The sequence below is a fragment of the Antechinus flavipes genome, chromosome 3 (assembly GCF_016432865.1).
Source record: "Antechinus flavipes isolate AdamAnt ecotype Samford, QLD, Australia chromosome 3, AdamAnt_v2, whole genome shotgun sequence".
Taxonomy (NCBI): Eukaryota; Metazoa; Chordata; class Mammalia; order Dasyuromorphia; family Dasyuridae; genus Antechinus; species Antechinus flavipes.
The window spans coordinates 524210829-524228303 of NC_067400.1; the positions used below are offsets into that span (position 1 = coordinate 524210829).

Below are 17475 nucleotides of genomic sequence, written 5' to 3' on the forward strand. Positions count from 1 at the left end.
TTGTATGAACAATTCTTTAACTATTTTGGATAGAAAAAGCTAATCAAGTATTCTGAAATATACTCTTGCCAGAATTAACATAACCAAGCTATAGTGATAAAATTTACCAGCTTTCTATACAATGTTCTGCTTTTACAATTAAAAAATAATTGTGTGAATAAATTATTAAACTTCATCTTTTGCTTATTAGAAAGGTGATTTCAACTATGAACTACAATTTTACAAGAACCAATTTAATCCCAGTTTAGGCCTAGTACAGGGATGGGATGTTTGATATGGTATTTAGAAATGGTAGACATTTATCAGGGGTTACATGCTAAAGTAAAATAATCAGGACTTTTTTACAAACCAGATACTGTGAGGAAGCAGTCTGATGATTAAAAAAAACCCCATCCTAACATCCTGTCTTTCATAGAGAGTACATATTTTCTCCTCCTGTTTCTTTTCCCCTTTGAGAAAGAGCTTTGTTTTGCATCCTTATCCAAGAAGATTTTGTAGTTTTTTTGTGTGTAAAATGTATAAAGACCCCCCCCTCCAAATTTTAATTTCTTCTTTGCACATTTCAAATTTTGTAGTAGGAATTTTTACCACTATTTCAAAAATTCAAATTGGCATGTCCTTGTATGAATGAGTTTTATATATAAAACTTTATTTTGAAATTTTGCTATAAAAGACATGAATGAGAAAACCTTGGAAAAGGGATAACGTCTTTGATGTTGTCAACTCCCAAGATGCATTGTAGATACCGTTCAAATCCCATCCCGAAGCCTCCATGTGGCACAGAACCAAATCGACGAAGATCCAAATACCTGTTTTTGAAGCAATAGACAATTATCATCTATAAATCTTCATGGTATCAGCTGTTATGATTTAACACTTAATGTTTTGGAAAATTTGCTGCAATCATTTGTTATTCTTCATTATATTGTGGTAGATGAAGTTCCTCCTCCTCCCTCCCCCAAATAGACAGATGGAGGAAACAGAGGTTGCCCAGACAAACACCAGTAGATCCTTCCGCCCACCATCCAGGCTTTCACTCTGCACATTTCAACACTCTTTTCCATTCTAAGCTGTTTACACACGAGAATTTCATGATAAGAAATGCAAAAGATTTCCAAATTACTTTTCTTTTAAATTAATTTCCTTATTAGACTTGGGAATACTATTCTTTTCATGTCTAGGGTCACATAGTTCAATGCTGAAATGAATATAAAAGAGTTTGGCTAATATATAGAAGTAGTATTATATTTATAAAGGTACAAAGAATCTTTCAGGGCTTTGGAGAGATCACCTCTTAGAACTATCTAACAATTCTCTGCTGAAAAGTGTAATGTAAGCAAAGAATAACTTTTGGAAGCTGGCTATCTGAGAAACTGTTGACTATGAAACCAGAGATTATTTCTCCACAGTAGGACACAAATATAAAATATAGCTCTGGCTTTGTCCTGGAGTCTGTTCCCAGCTATTCTATGTGGTTCACTGAATATATGAGTGGGGTAGTGGCCTGGGAACTGAGGAGAGACATTTTCCTATGAAAACCCTGAGAATGGACAACCTCATTAGACAGCTTATAGAATAAGACTAATTAATGTATTTTGTTTTTGAGGTTTTTGTGGATTTTTTTTTTTGGAGGAATATTCCTCTAAAGTTCTAATCTGATACAACATCAAGAAACGGAGGTAATCTTGGGCTTTCAAAGGTTAGGCCAGTGGAGTTACAAGCATTTGCTAAGTTCTAGCAAGCTTTCTTCCCCCTCCACCAAAAGTATTTTATTTTTCCAATTACATGTAAAGATGGTTTTTGACATTTATTTTTGTCAAGATTTTGTATTCCAAATTCTTTCTCCCTCCTTCCTTTATCTTCCCCCCAAGACAGCAAGCAATTTGATATAGGTTATACATATACAATCCTTTTAAACATATTTCCATATTTGTCATGTTGTGCAAGAAAAATCAGACCAAAATGGAAAAAACAAAAAACAAAAAACATGAGAAAGAAAAAGCAAAGAAGAAAAAAGAAAGACGAAAATAGTATACTTTGATCCACATTCAAAATCTATAGTTCTCTTTCTGGATGGGGATAGCAATTTCCATTCCAAGTCTATTGGAATTTCTTAGATAATAGCATTACTGAAAAGAGCTAAGTCTGTCATAACTGATTATCATATAATCTTACTGTTACTATGTATAATGCTCTCCTGGTTCTGCTCACTTCACTCAATATCAGTTCATGTAAGTCTTTCTAGGCTTTTTTAGATCCTATCAATCTTGAAAGACCTGGTGATCATTGGTCCAAGTTCCAGCCTAGCATTTCATTCAAAAAGCATCATCACCAGAGAGGTAGCCACCAAGTAAAAATATTTCTTTGGCCACAACTTATCAAACTGGTTTACTTAATGTCTATAGGGGCTGAAATTTGCATCTGTGAAGGAAGTACCCAAACTAAAAAAAAAATCACAGGTTCCTGAAGCACTGTAGTGTGATACAGCTAAGAGAATGTACACGGCATAAGATATAGAGTAAAATATGGAGTAATGGAACTTTTGGCACTAATGGGCAAAACTGAAGGTTCTGCAGCTCATTTAGACACTATAGCTAGCAACCATTAGTTCCTTTAGGGTAAGAATTAGCTCCTGTTCTATTTTTGGGGGGCAACTTTCAGAGGAATGATTAATAAAAATGATTGGTTCTAAATTATTTTATTTAAAGGAACTCCCTTTCTACTAACAAATGTTGTACTTCAAAAGTAAAAAGTGCTATAGCAGTAGTTTCAATGATGCTGTCAGGTGGTTTTACTTAACTATCTTGGGGGAATACAAATTCACTGTATAGTATTTGTTTTCTCAAAATTAAAATGAGCCATTAAAAAAAAAAAGGCACTTTATTCTCATATAAGAATAAACTTCCTCACAATCAGAGCTCTACCAAAGTGGAATGGACTACATTGTGCAGGAGTGAGCTCTTTAATCAGATGAGCATTGGTCAGGAAAAATATAAATGGAATTCTTATTCAAGTTCAGACTTCTGAGGTCCCTTATTGCTAAGATTTTTATGTATCCATAAATAATTAGCAAGAACTTGTTGGATGGGAATAATATAATTTCTAAAATACTAACAATGAATCATAAGTGAAGTGAGAAACTGGTCCAGGTAACATCACTGGAATTTGGATGCCCATTTACTAAGGTAAGATTAAACAGTTCAGCCACCTATTCCCTATAGTCTAATTTGTTCATTTAAGAATTTTTCCTCATGTTAAGCCCTAGGGCAATGAGCTATGTGGTGATTGAACTGACCTCAAGTTCAATAAGATAGGTTGACAGGATATATTCTGATTTAGCGAAGAAAATGAGATGAATTGCAAAGAGCATACATAAGCACCCACCCACAAAAAGTTGGCTAGAAGATGTGAGATGGCCATCTAAGATCTGGCTTGGTGGAATGTAGAAAGAGCTTCACTGTCTAATACTCCTCCATACTGTCTTAGTTTTATGTGATTCAAATTGTTACCTTCTCAGGGGGGTAAAATATGCCAATCATTCTACACACAAGTCTGGTTTTTTTTGAATCTTGATTCAAAAGGATGATGTAGGAAGGAGATTTTGGTTTTCCTTATTTCTGACAAATGGAAAATACATTTCTGAGATAAAACAAGAGCTCTTCTATGAATTTATAATTGATTATTACTTGTAATATTCTTTCCAGAGTAGCCAGATTATAGAAGTGATGCTTTGAAATTTGTGGAACTAGTCACAAATTTCATTTGCATATGGCAGGCCTAACAATGGGGAAGTGAGAAGATTCTTAGACATCTGGCCTGGCTACTCCTGTTTTGGTGTAACAACAGCTAAACTGAAATCTTGTCAGAGGACAATTTATAATCAGATAATAAGTGTAAACTTGGAAGTATTAATAGTTTATATTAATCAGTCTAGAATGGAAAATCATCTAAATAATCAAAATAGAGTAAGAAAATGGTACACTTACTTGACAATGCAAATTGTTTTATATAGAATTTTATCTATGCATTAGTTAAGGTCTTTATGGATAATAAATATTAGATGATGAAGGAAACTAGTTTCCTTAAAAGGAAACAACGTGCATAGCTGAAGAAAATGAATAGAATAATTATTATTGCAAGGTGGAGGTGGAGTGGTAAGCTGGAAATAATACTGCATTTTTTGTCAAGAGATTTAAGATTCTACACTGCGGTCTGTTACAAACTACTTGTAAGGTCTTGGGCAATGCACTTAAATCTTTTTCAGCCTCATTTTCCTAATTTGTAAAATGAGGTTAAGGAGGATAATTTAGATGATCTCTAATGACCATTGCCTTACAGTTCCATTTCTTCAGTGCAGAGTGTGCTAAAAGTACAGAGTTGGCATTAAAAATTCTATTCCTACCCTAATTTATTCCCACCTCTAGAACACTGTTCTTCCCCAGATGAAGGGTAATAACATCATTGATCCTGCCCTTTTGTGCACAGGGAAATATGGAAGATTCGAGAAATAGTTGATGGAATATACCAAGTTCTGAAAGAATTATATTATATAAATTTACAAAGAATATTTGAAGGTAAAAGCTTTTATACCAAAGTCAGAATTAGGGAGAAGGAAACATTTTTCCCTGAAGTACTTTAGTACTCTGTAGTTAATTACTTCAAACTCAAACTTGAAAAAACAGATTCCTGGTATCTATAATCACTGAAAAATAACTTCCAAAGTATTCTTATTCAAAAAACATATTAAGCACCTATTATGGGATGTTGGAGATGGGGGCAGGATACAAAGTTTAGATCAGACAAGATCTCTGACCTCATATAGCTTATCCAGCATCTGGATAAGACATCAACATAGACAATTATAATGAATAGTATTACATAAGAACATTTGAGAGATGTTGGGTTATAGTTTAGTTGGACAAAAATTAAAAAATGTAAAAAAGGAAAGGAGGATGTTCTAGGCAAAGGGAATACTTTGGACAAATGCAAGAAAGTGTCAAAGTACAATGTTATGTTTGAAAGGCAAAAAAGTCATTCAGGCTGGCTAAAGCAGAGAGTGTATGGAGAAAGAGTAACATTAAGTAAGGCAGGCAAGATGAGGTGGTTAATTATGGAAGGCAAGGTAATTGGGAACCACTGAAAGATTTATAACAATTAGCAGCCATTGTCTTACCACTCGTAGGCATCTGTCAGTCCTAGTCTGTAAAAGAAAAAAAAATACTTTTAGGAAATGATCAATTCATGAACCAACAAGTCTTTATCAAGTGGTCTTCGTTCCAATGAAATTTAATAAAGGGCAATGAAATGCAACTCCTAGCAGAATGCTGAGTGGAAAAGTATTTGGGCTTGAGGTCACAGTGAGGCAAGCTCCAAATAACTGATCCAATATTCAGGAAAGTGACAGTGAGAGTAGGTCATGGGACTTCTTAAGTTCTTCTCAAGAATCTCAGTTTACCTCTTTGTAAAATAAGGATAACACCAGTGGCATGTAACTTCCTTGGGTCATCATGGGGAGGGATCAAAGGCGAAAATGTACATAAAAGTGCACTGCAGAGCTCAAAATGAGTTGTTATTTTTATTGTTATTAAATACCATATAGACCTTATAACTTAATAGAGGAAAAAAGACAACCATTCCAAGGCATAACTAACAACATATGCCAAAGGTCCAAGGTGTTATTAAGGTCAGGAAATGTGGTAACATTCTCCAAAGGATGTTAAGCACTTATCTAGGAAACAAGTAAAAAGGGCACTTCAATTGTTGAGTGGGTATGCAGGGTCAAGGGAAAAAAGGAATAGCATTAGACTATTGGCAATAATCACAAGTCTTTGCATCTGCTTTCCGAAGATACAATGAACTCTTACTTTATTGATTTGAGAATGTCTAGTCATGTTTAATGACTGAAATGGCAGGGAAATGAAGAAAATCCCTTTTCAAAGTGGAATGGATCTTAACATATCTGAACTGTTCAGGAACAGAAGATTCCTTCATAAGCCATTTTTTACCTAACCATTTTGCAAGGCAAGATGACCTTTTCAGTAGTACATAGGAGTCTCTCCATCAGGAAAAAGGGGATTTTATGCTTTGGAGAGATACAACTTCAGATGCATGGCACCTCCCTTCTGCCTGAAGCATTGTCATCAGTTTATCCAGATATTTCTGTTCCTGAACAGTTCAGATATGTTAAGATCCATTCAATAAGCCCTCACACCAGAGATACTGACCTCCTTGAGCAACTCATACATAATTAGGAGGCCAATGTAGCTAGATCATAGAACATAAAAAAGAGCAAATTTAAGAAAACTGCAGATAGTAAGAGGTTAGGTAAAAAAGAGATTTGAAAGTCCAACAGAGGCCTTTATATTGTAGAGGTTAATGAGAAGTGCAACTTAATGAGCAGGAAAGTAACAATGACATACAATGTTTGAGATGCAGTGGGGATAAGAAAAAATTTAGGCAAGGTAAAAACAAAAGAAACCATAAAATTTTATCTTTTAAAAAAGGTTACTCAGTACATCTAGAACATAGGCATCTGATAATAAATGAAAAACCCTTTTGCATTAAAGATTAAAAAATTAAAAGGAATTTCACAAGTCAACTAAGTCTAATTTATACCTGACCAAAAATTCTCTCTCCAATATGGCTAAAAAGAAATTATTCACTCTCTATCTGAAGATCTCAAATGTTTTCATGACCTAAAACTTTTGGAAATAACTTACTTCCCTTATGAACATTTCACCTTTAATGAGAAATAATTCAAATTTAAATCTGCTTTCTTTACTACTTTGACAAACTGCTTCTAGTTCTGCCCAGAAAATAAGTTTGCTCTCTTTCCATTTGAAAACTTTCAAATAAAAGACTTATCATATCCCGCTAAATTCTTTGCTTCAGGTTAAATATTCTTAGTTCCTTTAATCAATCTCAATATAGTATGAACTCTAGTCCATTTCAGTATAGTGTTATTTCTAGTCATCTCAGCATTCTTCTTGCCCTATTCTGGATGTGTTCTTCCAAAAATGTAGTACCAAAAATGGAACAAAATACTCCAAATGTAGCAAAACTAAGGTAGAGTGTGTGGAATCAGTACCTCTCTCATTTAGGATATTGCTTTGCTTAATGAAGTTGTGAATAGATTTTTTTTTTTTTTTTGCTGTCACACTTATGACTCATAATTAACTTGCAGTACATTGTAGGTCATTTCCTTTTTTTTTTTTTTTTTTTAATAACTTTTTATTGACAGAACCCATGCCAGGCTAATTTTTTACAGCATTATCCCTTGCACTCACTTCTGTTCCGATTTTTCCCCTCCCTCCCTCCACCCCCTCCCCCAGATGGCAAGAAGTCCTTTACATGTTGAATGGGTTACAGTATATCCTAGATACAATATATGTGTGCAGAACCGAACAGTTTTCTTGTTGCACAGGGAAAATTGGATTCAGAAGGTATAAATAACCCGGGAAGAAAAACAAAAATGCAAGCAGTTTATATTCATTTCCCAGTGTTCTTTCTTTGGGTGTAGCTGCTTCTGTCCGTCATTTATCAATTGAAACTCAGGTCTCTTTATCAAAGAAATCCACTTCCATCAAAATATGTCCTCATACAATATCGTTGTCGAAGTGTATAATGATCTCCTGGTTCTGCTCATTTCACTCAGCATCAGTTCATGTAAGTCTCACCAGTCCTCTCTGTATTCATCCTGCTGGTCATTTCTTATAGAACAATAATATTCCATAACGTTCATATACCACAATTTACTCAACCATTCTCCAATTGATGGGCATCATTCATTTTCCAGCTTCTAGCCATGTAGGTCTTTTCCGTAGGAACTACCTTCTAGCCATGATTTTCTCAGCCTGTACCCATGAAAGGCACTTTTAAAAGAATGATTTTCTTTTTTAAAAATTCTTTTAAAAAATTTCACTTCCAAATTCTCTTCCTCTCTTTGATCCCCTCCCCCACTGAGAATTATGCATACCAAGTCATGCAGAACATATTTCCATGTTAACCATATCGCCATCTCCATACCCTCAACACCCCCCCCCCAAAAAAAAAAAAAAGTAGGAAAAGAAAGTGAAAAAAGCATGCTTCAATTTATACTCTAAGTTTTATATTCCTCTGGAGTAGTATAGCATTTTTCATCATAAATCTTTTGGAACTATCTTAGATTATTGTCTTGATCAAAGTAGCTAAGTCTTTTACAGTTGATCACTGTTACAATTTGTTACTTTGTATAATGATCTGGCTTTATTCACTTCACTTTGCATTATATAAAATCTTGCCAGGTTTTCTGAAACCATCCTATTTATCATTTCTTATAGCACAATAGTATTTTATCACAATCATATATAACAACTTGTTTAACCATTCCCCAATTGATGGGCATTCACACAGATTTCTACTCTTTGCCACCACAAAGATGATATGCTGTAAGTATTTTTGATTATAGGTCCTTTTCCTTTTCCTTTTATCTCTTTGGAGTATAGAACTAGTAGTAGTAGGTCCAAAAGTATGAAGTTTTATATAGCCTTTTGAGCTTCAAATAATTCTCCATAATGGCTGGACTAGTGCACAACTCCACCAATAGTGCATTAGTGTCCTTGTTTTTCTCTATGTCCTCTGTAATTTGTCTTTTTCTGTAATATCAGCTAATCTGATGAGATATACTTCAGAATCACTTTAATTTGCATTTTTTCTAATGAATAGTGATTTAGAACATTGTTCAATATGACTATTGATAGCTTTGATTTCTTCTGAAAACTGCCTATTTATATCCTTTGACCACTTATCATCTGGAGAATGGTTTTTATTTTTCTAAGTCTGGCTCAGTTCCTTATATATTTGAGAAATGACGCTTTTATCAGAGAAACTTGCTGAAAACATTTTTCCCCCAGTTTCTCCTTTCTTTCTAGTTTTTCTTGCACTGGTTTTCTTTGTGAAAAACTTTGTATGTGTGTTCCTATAATAGCTTTTTATTTTTCAAAATACATGTAAAGATAGTTTTCAAAATTCACCTTTGCAAAACCTTGTGTTCCAAATTTTTCTCTCTTCCTCCCCACCTCCAAATAGAAAGTAATCTAATACAGAAAACCTTTTTAATGTAAGGAAAACAGTTATCTATTTTTACCTCCTGTGAACTTGTCTAATCTCTTGTTTAGTTATAAATTCATCTCTTATCCATAGACCTGACAAGTAATTTTTACCATACTCTAAATTTTTTATATAAATTTATGTCTAAATTATACACCCATTCTGATCTTATGTTGATATACAGTGTGAGAAGTTGGTTTATACCTAGTTTCTGACAGATTGCTTTCCAGTTTTTCCTAGCATTTTTTTGTTAAATAGCAAGTTTTTGCTCTAAAAGCTTGAGGGCATCAAACACTAAATTACTGTGGTCATTTACTTCTGTATACTGTGCACCTAATCTATTTGAATGATCAATCATTCTATTTTTTATCCATTACTAGATTGTTTTGATATTGCTTTGTAGGATCTTGAAATCTGGTATGACTAGGCCATCTTCCTTCACTTTAAAAAGATTTGATTCCCTCGATATTCTTTATCTTTTGTTCTTCCAGATGAATTGCTATTATTTTTCTAGCTCTATAAAGTAATTCTTTGATATTTTGATTGGAATGGCACCCAAAAAGTAAATTAATTTAGGTATCATTGTCATTTTTATAATATTGTCTTGTCTTTGTCAAGAGAAATTAATATTTTTTCTTCCTTCCTTCCTTTTATACTTTCTTCTCTCTTTTCCTCCCTCTCTTTTTTCTTGATTTTCTTCTTTCCTTTTTTTCTTTTTTATTTCAAACCAGGATCCTTCCAAAGTGTTTATGCATTAAAAAAAAAAAATGGAGAATTTAGAAAGTAAAGTGGAAATTAAAATTTGAATATATTACACATAGAGAATCACACAGAATTTTAGGTTTGGAAGGTATCTCAGTTGTTATCCATACACAAAGGAAATCTATACTACAGCAAACATGTCAAATGATTATTTGTTCTTAGCTTCATGTTCTCCTGTGCCACCCTCAACTAAAGTAGCCTATTACACTTTGGGAGAGTTGAATTTTTTTGGGAAGCTTTTCCTAGCACCCAGGGCAATTAATATTTCTTATTATTTGGATCTCGCTGTATTTGTACTGTTTTGTAATTGTGTTCATGTAATTTTTATGCATATCTTGTTAAATATACTCTCACGTACTTTATATTGTTTGAAACTACTTTTCTTTCTTCTTGCTAGTCTTTGTTAATAATATATAGAAATGCTGATGGATTATGTAGATTTCTTTTATAGTTTTCAACTCTGTTAACTGTTTCAGTAGTTTTTTAAGTTGATTCTCTCAGGTGTTCTAAGTATACCATCATGTCATCTACAAAGAATTATAGTTTTGTCTCCTTTGTTGCCTATTCTAATTCCTTCAAATTTCTTTTTTTTTTTTTTTTTTTGTCTTATTGCTATAGCTGGCATTTCAAGTAGAATATTGAATAATAGTGGTGATAATGGCTACCCGTGCTTTACTCTTGAGATTATTGAGAAGGTGTCTGGTGTATACCCATTACAGATGCTTGCTCTTAATTTTATATAGATAATGCTTATCATTTTTTAAAAAAAGCTTTATTTATCAGACCACGATGCAATAAAAATTACATTCAACAAAAAGCCAGGGGGAAGTAGACCAAAAAATAATTGGAAACTAAATAATCTCATACTAAAGAATGATTGGGTGAAACAGCAAATCATAGACATAATTAATAACTTCACCCAAGAAAACGATAATAATGAAACATCATACCAAAATGTATGGGATGCAGCCAAAGCGGTAATAAGGGGAAATTTCATATCTCATAAAATAGAGAAAGAGAAGGTCAATGAATTGGGCTTGCAACTAAAAATGCTAGAAAAGGAACAAATTAAAAACCCCCAGTCAAACACTAAACTTGAAATTCTTTTTTTTTTTAATTTTTATTTAATAATTACTTTATATTGACACTCGTTTCTGTTCCGATTTTTTTTTCCCTCCCTCCCTCTACCCCCTCCCCTAGATGGCAAGCAGTCCTTTATATCTTGGATATGTTGCAGTATATCCTAGATACAATATATGTTTGCAGAACCGAACAGTTCTCTTGTTGCATAGGGAGAATTGGATTCAGAAGGTATAAATAACCCGGGAAGAAAAACAAAAATGCAGATAGTTCACATTCGTTTCCCAGTGTTCTTTCTTTGGGTGTAGCTGCTTTTGTCCGTCATTTATCAATTGAAACTCAGGTCTCTTTGTCAAAGAAATCCACTTCCATCAAAATATGTCCTCATACAATATCATTGTCGAAGTGTATAATGATCTCCTGGTTCTGCTCATTTCACTTAGCATCAGTTCATGTAAGTCTCGCCAGTCCTCTCTGTATTCATCCTGCTGGTCATTTCTTACAGAACAATAATATTCCATAACATTCATATACCACAATTTACCCAGCCATTCTCCAATTGATGGGCATCCATTCATTTTCCAGTTTCTAGCCACTACAAACAGGGCTGCTACAAACATTTTGGCACATACAGGTCCCTTTCCCTTCTTTAGTATTTCTTTGGGATATAAGCCCAATAGAAACACTGCTGGATCAAAGGGTATGCACAATTTGATAATTTTTTGGGCATAATTCCAGATTGCTCTCCAGAATGGTTGGATTCGTTCACAACTCCACCAACAATGCATTAGTGTCCCAGTTTTCCCGCATCCCCTCCAACATTCATCATTATTTTTTCCTGTCATCTTAGCCAATCTGACAGGTGTGTAGTGGTATCTCAGAGTTGTCTTAATTTGCATTTCTCTGATCAATAATGATTTGGAACACTCTTTCATATGAGTGGTAATAGTTTCAATTTCATCCTCTGAAAATTGTCTGTTCATATCCTTTGACCATTTATCAATTGGAGAATGGCTTGATTTCTTATAAATTTGAGTCAGTTCTCTATATATTTTGGAAATGAGGCCTTTATCAGAACCTTTAACTGTGAAGATGTTTTCCCAGTTTGTTGCTTCCCTTCTAATCTTGTTTGCATTAGTTTTATTTGTACAAAGGCTTTTTAATTTGATGTAATCAAAATTTTCTATTTTGTGATCAGTAATGGTCTCTAGTTCATCTTTGGTCACAAATTTCTTTCTCCTCCACAAGTCTGAGAGATAAACTGTTCTATGTTCCTCTAATTTATTTATAATCTCGTTCTTTATGCCTAGGTCATGGACCCATTTTGATCTTATCTTGGTATATGGTGTTAAGTGTGGGTCCATGCCTAATTTCTGCCATACTAATTTCCAATTATCCCAGCAGTTTTTATCAAATAATGAATTCTTTTCCCAAAAGTTAGGGGCTTTGGGTTTGTCAAACACTAGATTGCTATAGTTGACTATTCTGTCTTGTGAACCTAGCCTTTTCCACTGATCCACTAATCTATTTCTTAGCCAATAGATTAGTGGATCAGTGGAAAAGGCTAGGTTCACAAGACAGAATAGTCAACTATAACTTGAAATTCTAAAAATAAAAGGAGAGATCAATAAAATTGAAAGTAAAAAAACTATTGAATTAATTAATAAAACTAAGAGTTGGTTCTATGAAAAAACCAACAAAATAGACAAACCCTTAGTAAATCTGATTAAAAAAAGAAAAGAGGAAAATCAAATTGTTAGTCTTAAAAATGAAAAGGGAGAACTCGCCACTAACGAAGAGGAAATTAGAGCAATAATTAGGAGTTACTTTGCCAAACTTTATGCCAATAAATTTGACAACTTAAATGAAATAGAAAAATACCTCCAAAAATATAGCTTGCCCAAACTAACAGAGGAAGAAGTAAATATCCTAAACAGACCCATCTCAGAAAAAGAAAAAGAACAAACTATCAATCAACTCCCTAAGAAAAAATCCCCAGGACCAGATGGATTTACATGTGAATTCTACCAAACATTTAAAGAACAATTAACTCCAATGCTAAATAAACTATTTGAAAAAATAGGGATTGAAGGAGTCCTACTAAACTCCTTTTATGACACAGACATGGTACTGATACCTAAACCAGGTAGGCTGAAAACAGAGAAAGAAAATTATAGACCAATCTCCCTAATGAATATTGATGCTAAAATCTTAAATAAAATATTAGCAAAAAGATTACAGAAAATCATCCCCAGGATAATACACTATGACCAAGTAGGATTTATACCAGGAATGCAGGGCTGGTTCAATATTAGGAAAACTATTAGCATAATTGACTATATCAATAACCAAACAAACAAAAACCATATGATCATCTCAATAGATGCAGAAAAAGCATTTGATAAAATCCAACATCCATTCCTAATAAAAACACTTGAAAGCATAGGAATAAATGGACTTTTCCTTAAAATAGTCAGGAGCATATATTAAAAACCATCAGTAAGCATCATCTGCAATGGGGAAAAACTGGAACCTTTCCCAGTAAGATCTGGAGTGAAGCAAGGTTGCCCACTCTCACCATTATTATTTAATATCGTATTAGAAACACTAGCCTCAGCAATAAGAGTCAAGAAAGATATTAAAGGAATTAGAGTAGGCAATGAGGAAACCAAACTATTACTCTTTGCAGATGATATGATGGTATACCTAGAGAACCCCAGAGATTCTACTAAAAAGCTATTAGAAATAATTCATAATTTTAGCAAAGTAGCTGGCTACAAAATAAATCCCCATAAATCCTCAGCATTTTTATACATCACCAACAAAACCCAACAGCAAGAGATACAAAGAGAAATTCCATTCAGAATAACTGTTGATACCATAAAATATTTGGGAATCTACCTACCAAAGGAAAGTCAGGAATTATATGAGCAAAATTATAAAAAAGTCTCCACACAAATAAAGTCAGACTTAAATAATTGGAAAAATATTAAGTGCTCTTGGATCGGCCGAGCGAACATAATAAAGATGACAATACTCCCTAAACTAATCTATTTATTTAGTGCTATACCAATCAGACTTCCAAGAAAATATTTTAATGATCTAGAAAAAATAACAACAAAATTCATATGGAACAATAAAAAGTCGAGAATCTCAAGGGAATTAATGAAAAAAAAATCAAATGAAGGTGGCCTAGCTGTACCTGATGTAAAATTATATTATAAAGCAGCAGTCACCAAAACCATTTGGTATTGGCTAAGAAATAGATTAGTGGATCAGTGGAAAAGGTTAGGTTCACAAGACAGAATAGTCAACTATAGCAATCTAGTGTTTGACAAACCCAAAGACCCTAACTTCTGGGATAAGAATTCATTATTTGATAAAAACTGCTGGGATAATTGGAAATTAGTATGGCAGAAATTAGGCATGGACCCACACTTAACACCATATACCAAGATAAAATCAAAATGGGTCCATGACCTAGGCATAAAGAACGAGATTATAAATAAATCAGAGGAAAAATAAATAAATAAATAAATAAGAGGAACATAGGATAGTTTATCTCTCAGACTTGTGGAGGAGAAAGAAATTTGTGACCAAAGATGAACTAGAGACCATTACCAATCACAAAATAGAAAATTTTGATTACATCAAATTAAAAAGCCTTTGTACAAACAAAACTAATGCAAACAAGATTAGAAGGGAAGCAACAAACTGGGAAAACATCTTCACAGTTAAAGGTTCTGATAAAGGCCTCATTTCCAAAATATATAGAGAACTGACTCAAATTTATAAGAAATCAAGCTATTCTCCAATTGATAAATGGTCAAAGGATATGAACAGACAATTTTCAGAGGATGAAATTGAAACTATTACCACTCATATGAAAGAGTGTTCCAAATCATTATTGATCAGAGAAATGCAAATTAAGACAACTCTGAGATACCACTACACACCTGTCAGATTGGCTAAGATGACAGGAAAAAATAATGATGAATGTTGGAGGGGATGCGGGAAAACTGGGACACTAATGCATTGTTGGTGGAGTTGTGAACGAATCCAACCATTCTGGAGAGCAATCTGGAATTATGCCCAAAAAATTATCAAATTGTGCATACCCTTTGATCCAGCAGTGTTTCTATTGGGCTTATATCCCAAAGAAATACTAAAGAAGGGAAAGGGACCTGTATGTGCCAAAATGTTTGTAGCAGCCCTGTTTGTAGTGGCTAGAAACTGGAAAATGAATGGATGCCCATCAATTGGAGAATGGCTGGGTAAATTGTGGTATATGAATGTTATGGAATATTATTGTTCTGTAAGAAATGACCAGCAGGATGAATACAGAGAGGACTGGCGAGACTTACATGAACTGATGCTAAGTGAAATGAGCAGAACCAGGAGATCATTATACACTTCGACAACGATATTGTATGAGGACATATTTTGATGGAGGTGGATTTCTTTGACAAAGAGACCTAACTGAGTTTCAATTGATAAATGACGGACAGAAGTAGCTATACCCAAAGAAAGAACACTGGGAAACGAATGTGAACTATCTGCATTTTTGTTTTTCTTCCCGGGTTATTTATACCTTTTGAATCCAATTCTCCCTGTGCAACAAGAGAACTGTTCGGTTCTGCAAACATATATTGTATCTAGGATATACTGCAACATATCCAACATATATAGGACTGCTTGCCATCTAGGGGAGGGGGTGGAGGGAAGAAGGGGAAAAATCGGAACAGAAACGAGTTCAAGGGATAATGTTGTAAAAAAATTACCCTGGCATGGATTCTGTCAATATAAAGTAATTATTAAATAAAATTTTTTTTTTTAAAAAAAAGCTTTATTTATTCTTATGTTTCCTTATGGTTTTTAATAGAAATGGCTACAGTTTTTTTGTCAAAAGTATCTACTGATATAATCTTTTTTTTTTTTAAATTTTGTTTCCGTTGTTGATACAGTTAATCACACCCATAGTTTTCTTAATACTGAATTAGGCGAGCACTCTTGGCACAAATCTTAACTTGGTTCAAGTATATGACCTTTGAGATATACTGTTATAGTCTCCTTGCTAATATTTTATTTAAAATTTCTGCATTAATATTCATTGCAGTAATTGGTCTACAATATTATCCTTGTTTTTATACTCCCTTGTTTAGATATCAAAAACTATCAGATGAATATTTTAAAAAATGTAAATTTCACAATTTCACTTAGATTATTTTAATTATATCATTTGTTTCATCTTCACTGGTGGTACATTCACATTTTTTATTTTTGATATAGGTAATTTGGTTTTCTTCTTTCTTTGACCAACCTATTTATAGATTTTTTCCCTTATTATATCAGCTCTTAATATTATTTATTACTTCATGTTTTTTTAAACTTTTGATTTATTAATACCTATTTTATTTTCAGGATTTCTATTTTTGGTGTTTAAGTGACTACTTTTTTGTTGTTGTTATATACCCAAATTCAATGATTCATACTTTCTTTTATTGATGAAAAATTTACAGGTATAAATTTTCCTTTAATTACTGCTTTGTTTGTATCCCACACATTTTGGTTATGTTATCTCTTTTTGTGGAATACACAGGAGAGCTATTGGAATACACAAGAGCCATCTGACAGTGGCTGCTGGAGATCCAATCCAGAATCGATCTCCTCTTGTGAGAGGATGATTGAGAGGCCATTGTGTTGTCTGACTTCCCTCCTTTTCCAAATCTTGTCTCCAATTTATCTCATTCCCAGTTAGCAACACCTGTGTCAACAAAGGCTGCCTTGCAACTCCTTCAGATGTTATGATCCACAGCTGTGGAGGCTCCCGGAGAATTGACCTGACCCTTAACAATTCCCTGTTTTTGGTTTTTGTTTTTTTGTTTGTTTGTTTTTTTGCTGTTATTCTCTGCCTCACCCCAGCATGGTCCACACACTGAGGAATGCAAGCAGCACTATCACTTCTGGATGGTTGTAGCAGGTGTTGATCGAGGCAAACTTTCAAATGGAGAAGAGGACTATAGTCAGAACAGGCATTTAAGTCTCTCATCAGTCTTCTGGCTTAGCCCTTTGATGTGTAGGCCCATTTAATTACCCCAACTAAAAAAATCTTACCGGGGCTTTTCTTCCTTAACTCTGGAAAGATCCTTCTCATGAACAGCTTTGGTTCTTCTTGTAATTCTTGTCCCACATTCATGCGCCATGTGTTGGAATACACGGGAGCCACCTGACAGTGGCTGCTGGAGATCCAACCCAGAATGGATCTCCTTGTGACAAAGAGACTGAGAGGCAGTTGCTATTCTCTGACATCTCTGACTGAGAGGCCATCGCGTTGTCTGATTTCTCTCCTCTTCCTTCTACCTCTAATTTATCTCATTCCTAGTATGCAACACCTGTGTTAGCAAAGGCTGCTTTGCAACTCCTTTAGATGTTATGAACCACAGCTGTGGGGGCCCTTGGAAAACTGACCTGTCCCTTAACAGTTTCTATGATTTATCTTTTGACTCACTCATTCTTTAGGATTAGATTATTTTATTTCCAATTAAT

The 17475-nt window shown here is 33.9% G+C and overlaps 1 protein-coding gene across 2 annotated transcripts in view; it reads right to left on the reverse strand.

Annotated features, from left to right (window-relative positions):
- Positions 1 to 628: 628 nt before the first annotated feature.
- Positions 629 to 17475, reverse strand: part of NARS2 (asparaginyl-tRNA synthetase 2, mitochondrial) — a 170904-nt gene continuing 154057 nt past the window's right edge. For both annotated transcript variants that reach the window (XM_051987212.1, XM_051987211.1), the window contains exons 13-14: positions 5174 to 5200; positions 629 to 809 (exon numbers count right to left, since the gene is read on the reverse strand). In XM_051987212.1, the coding sequence (XP_051843172.1) occupies positions 665 to 809; positions 5174 to 5200 (172 nt within the window). In that variant the 3' untranslated portion in view covers positions 629 to 664. The remainder of the gene's footprint in view (positions 810 to 5173; positions 5201 to 17475) is intronic.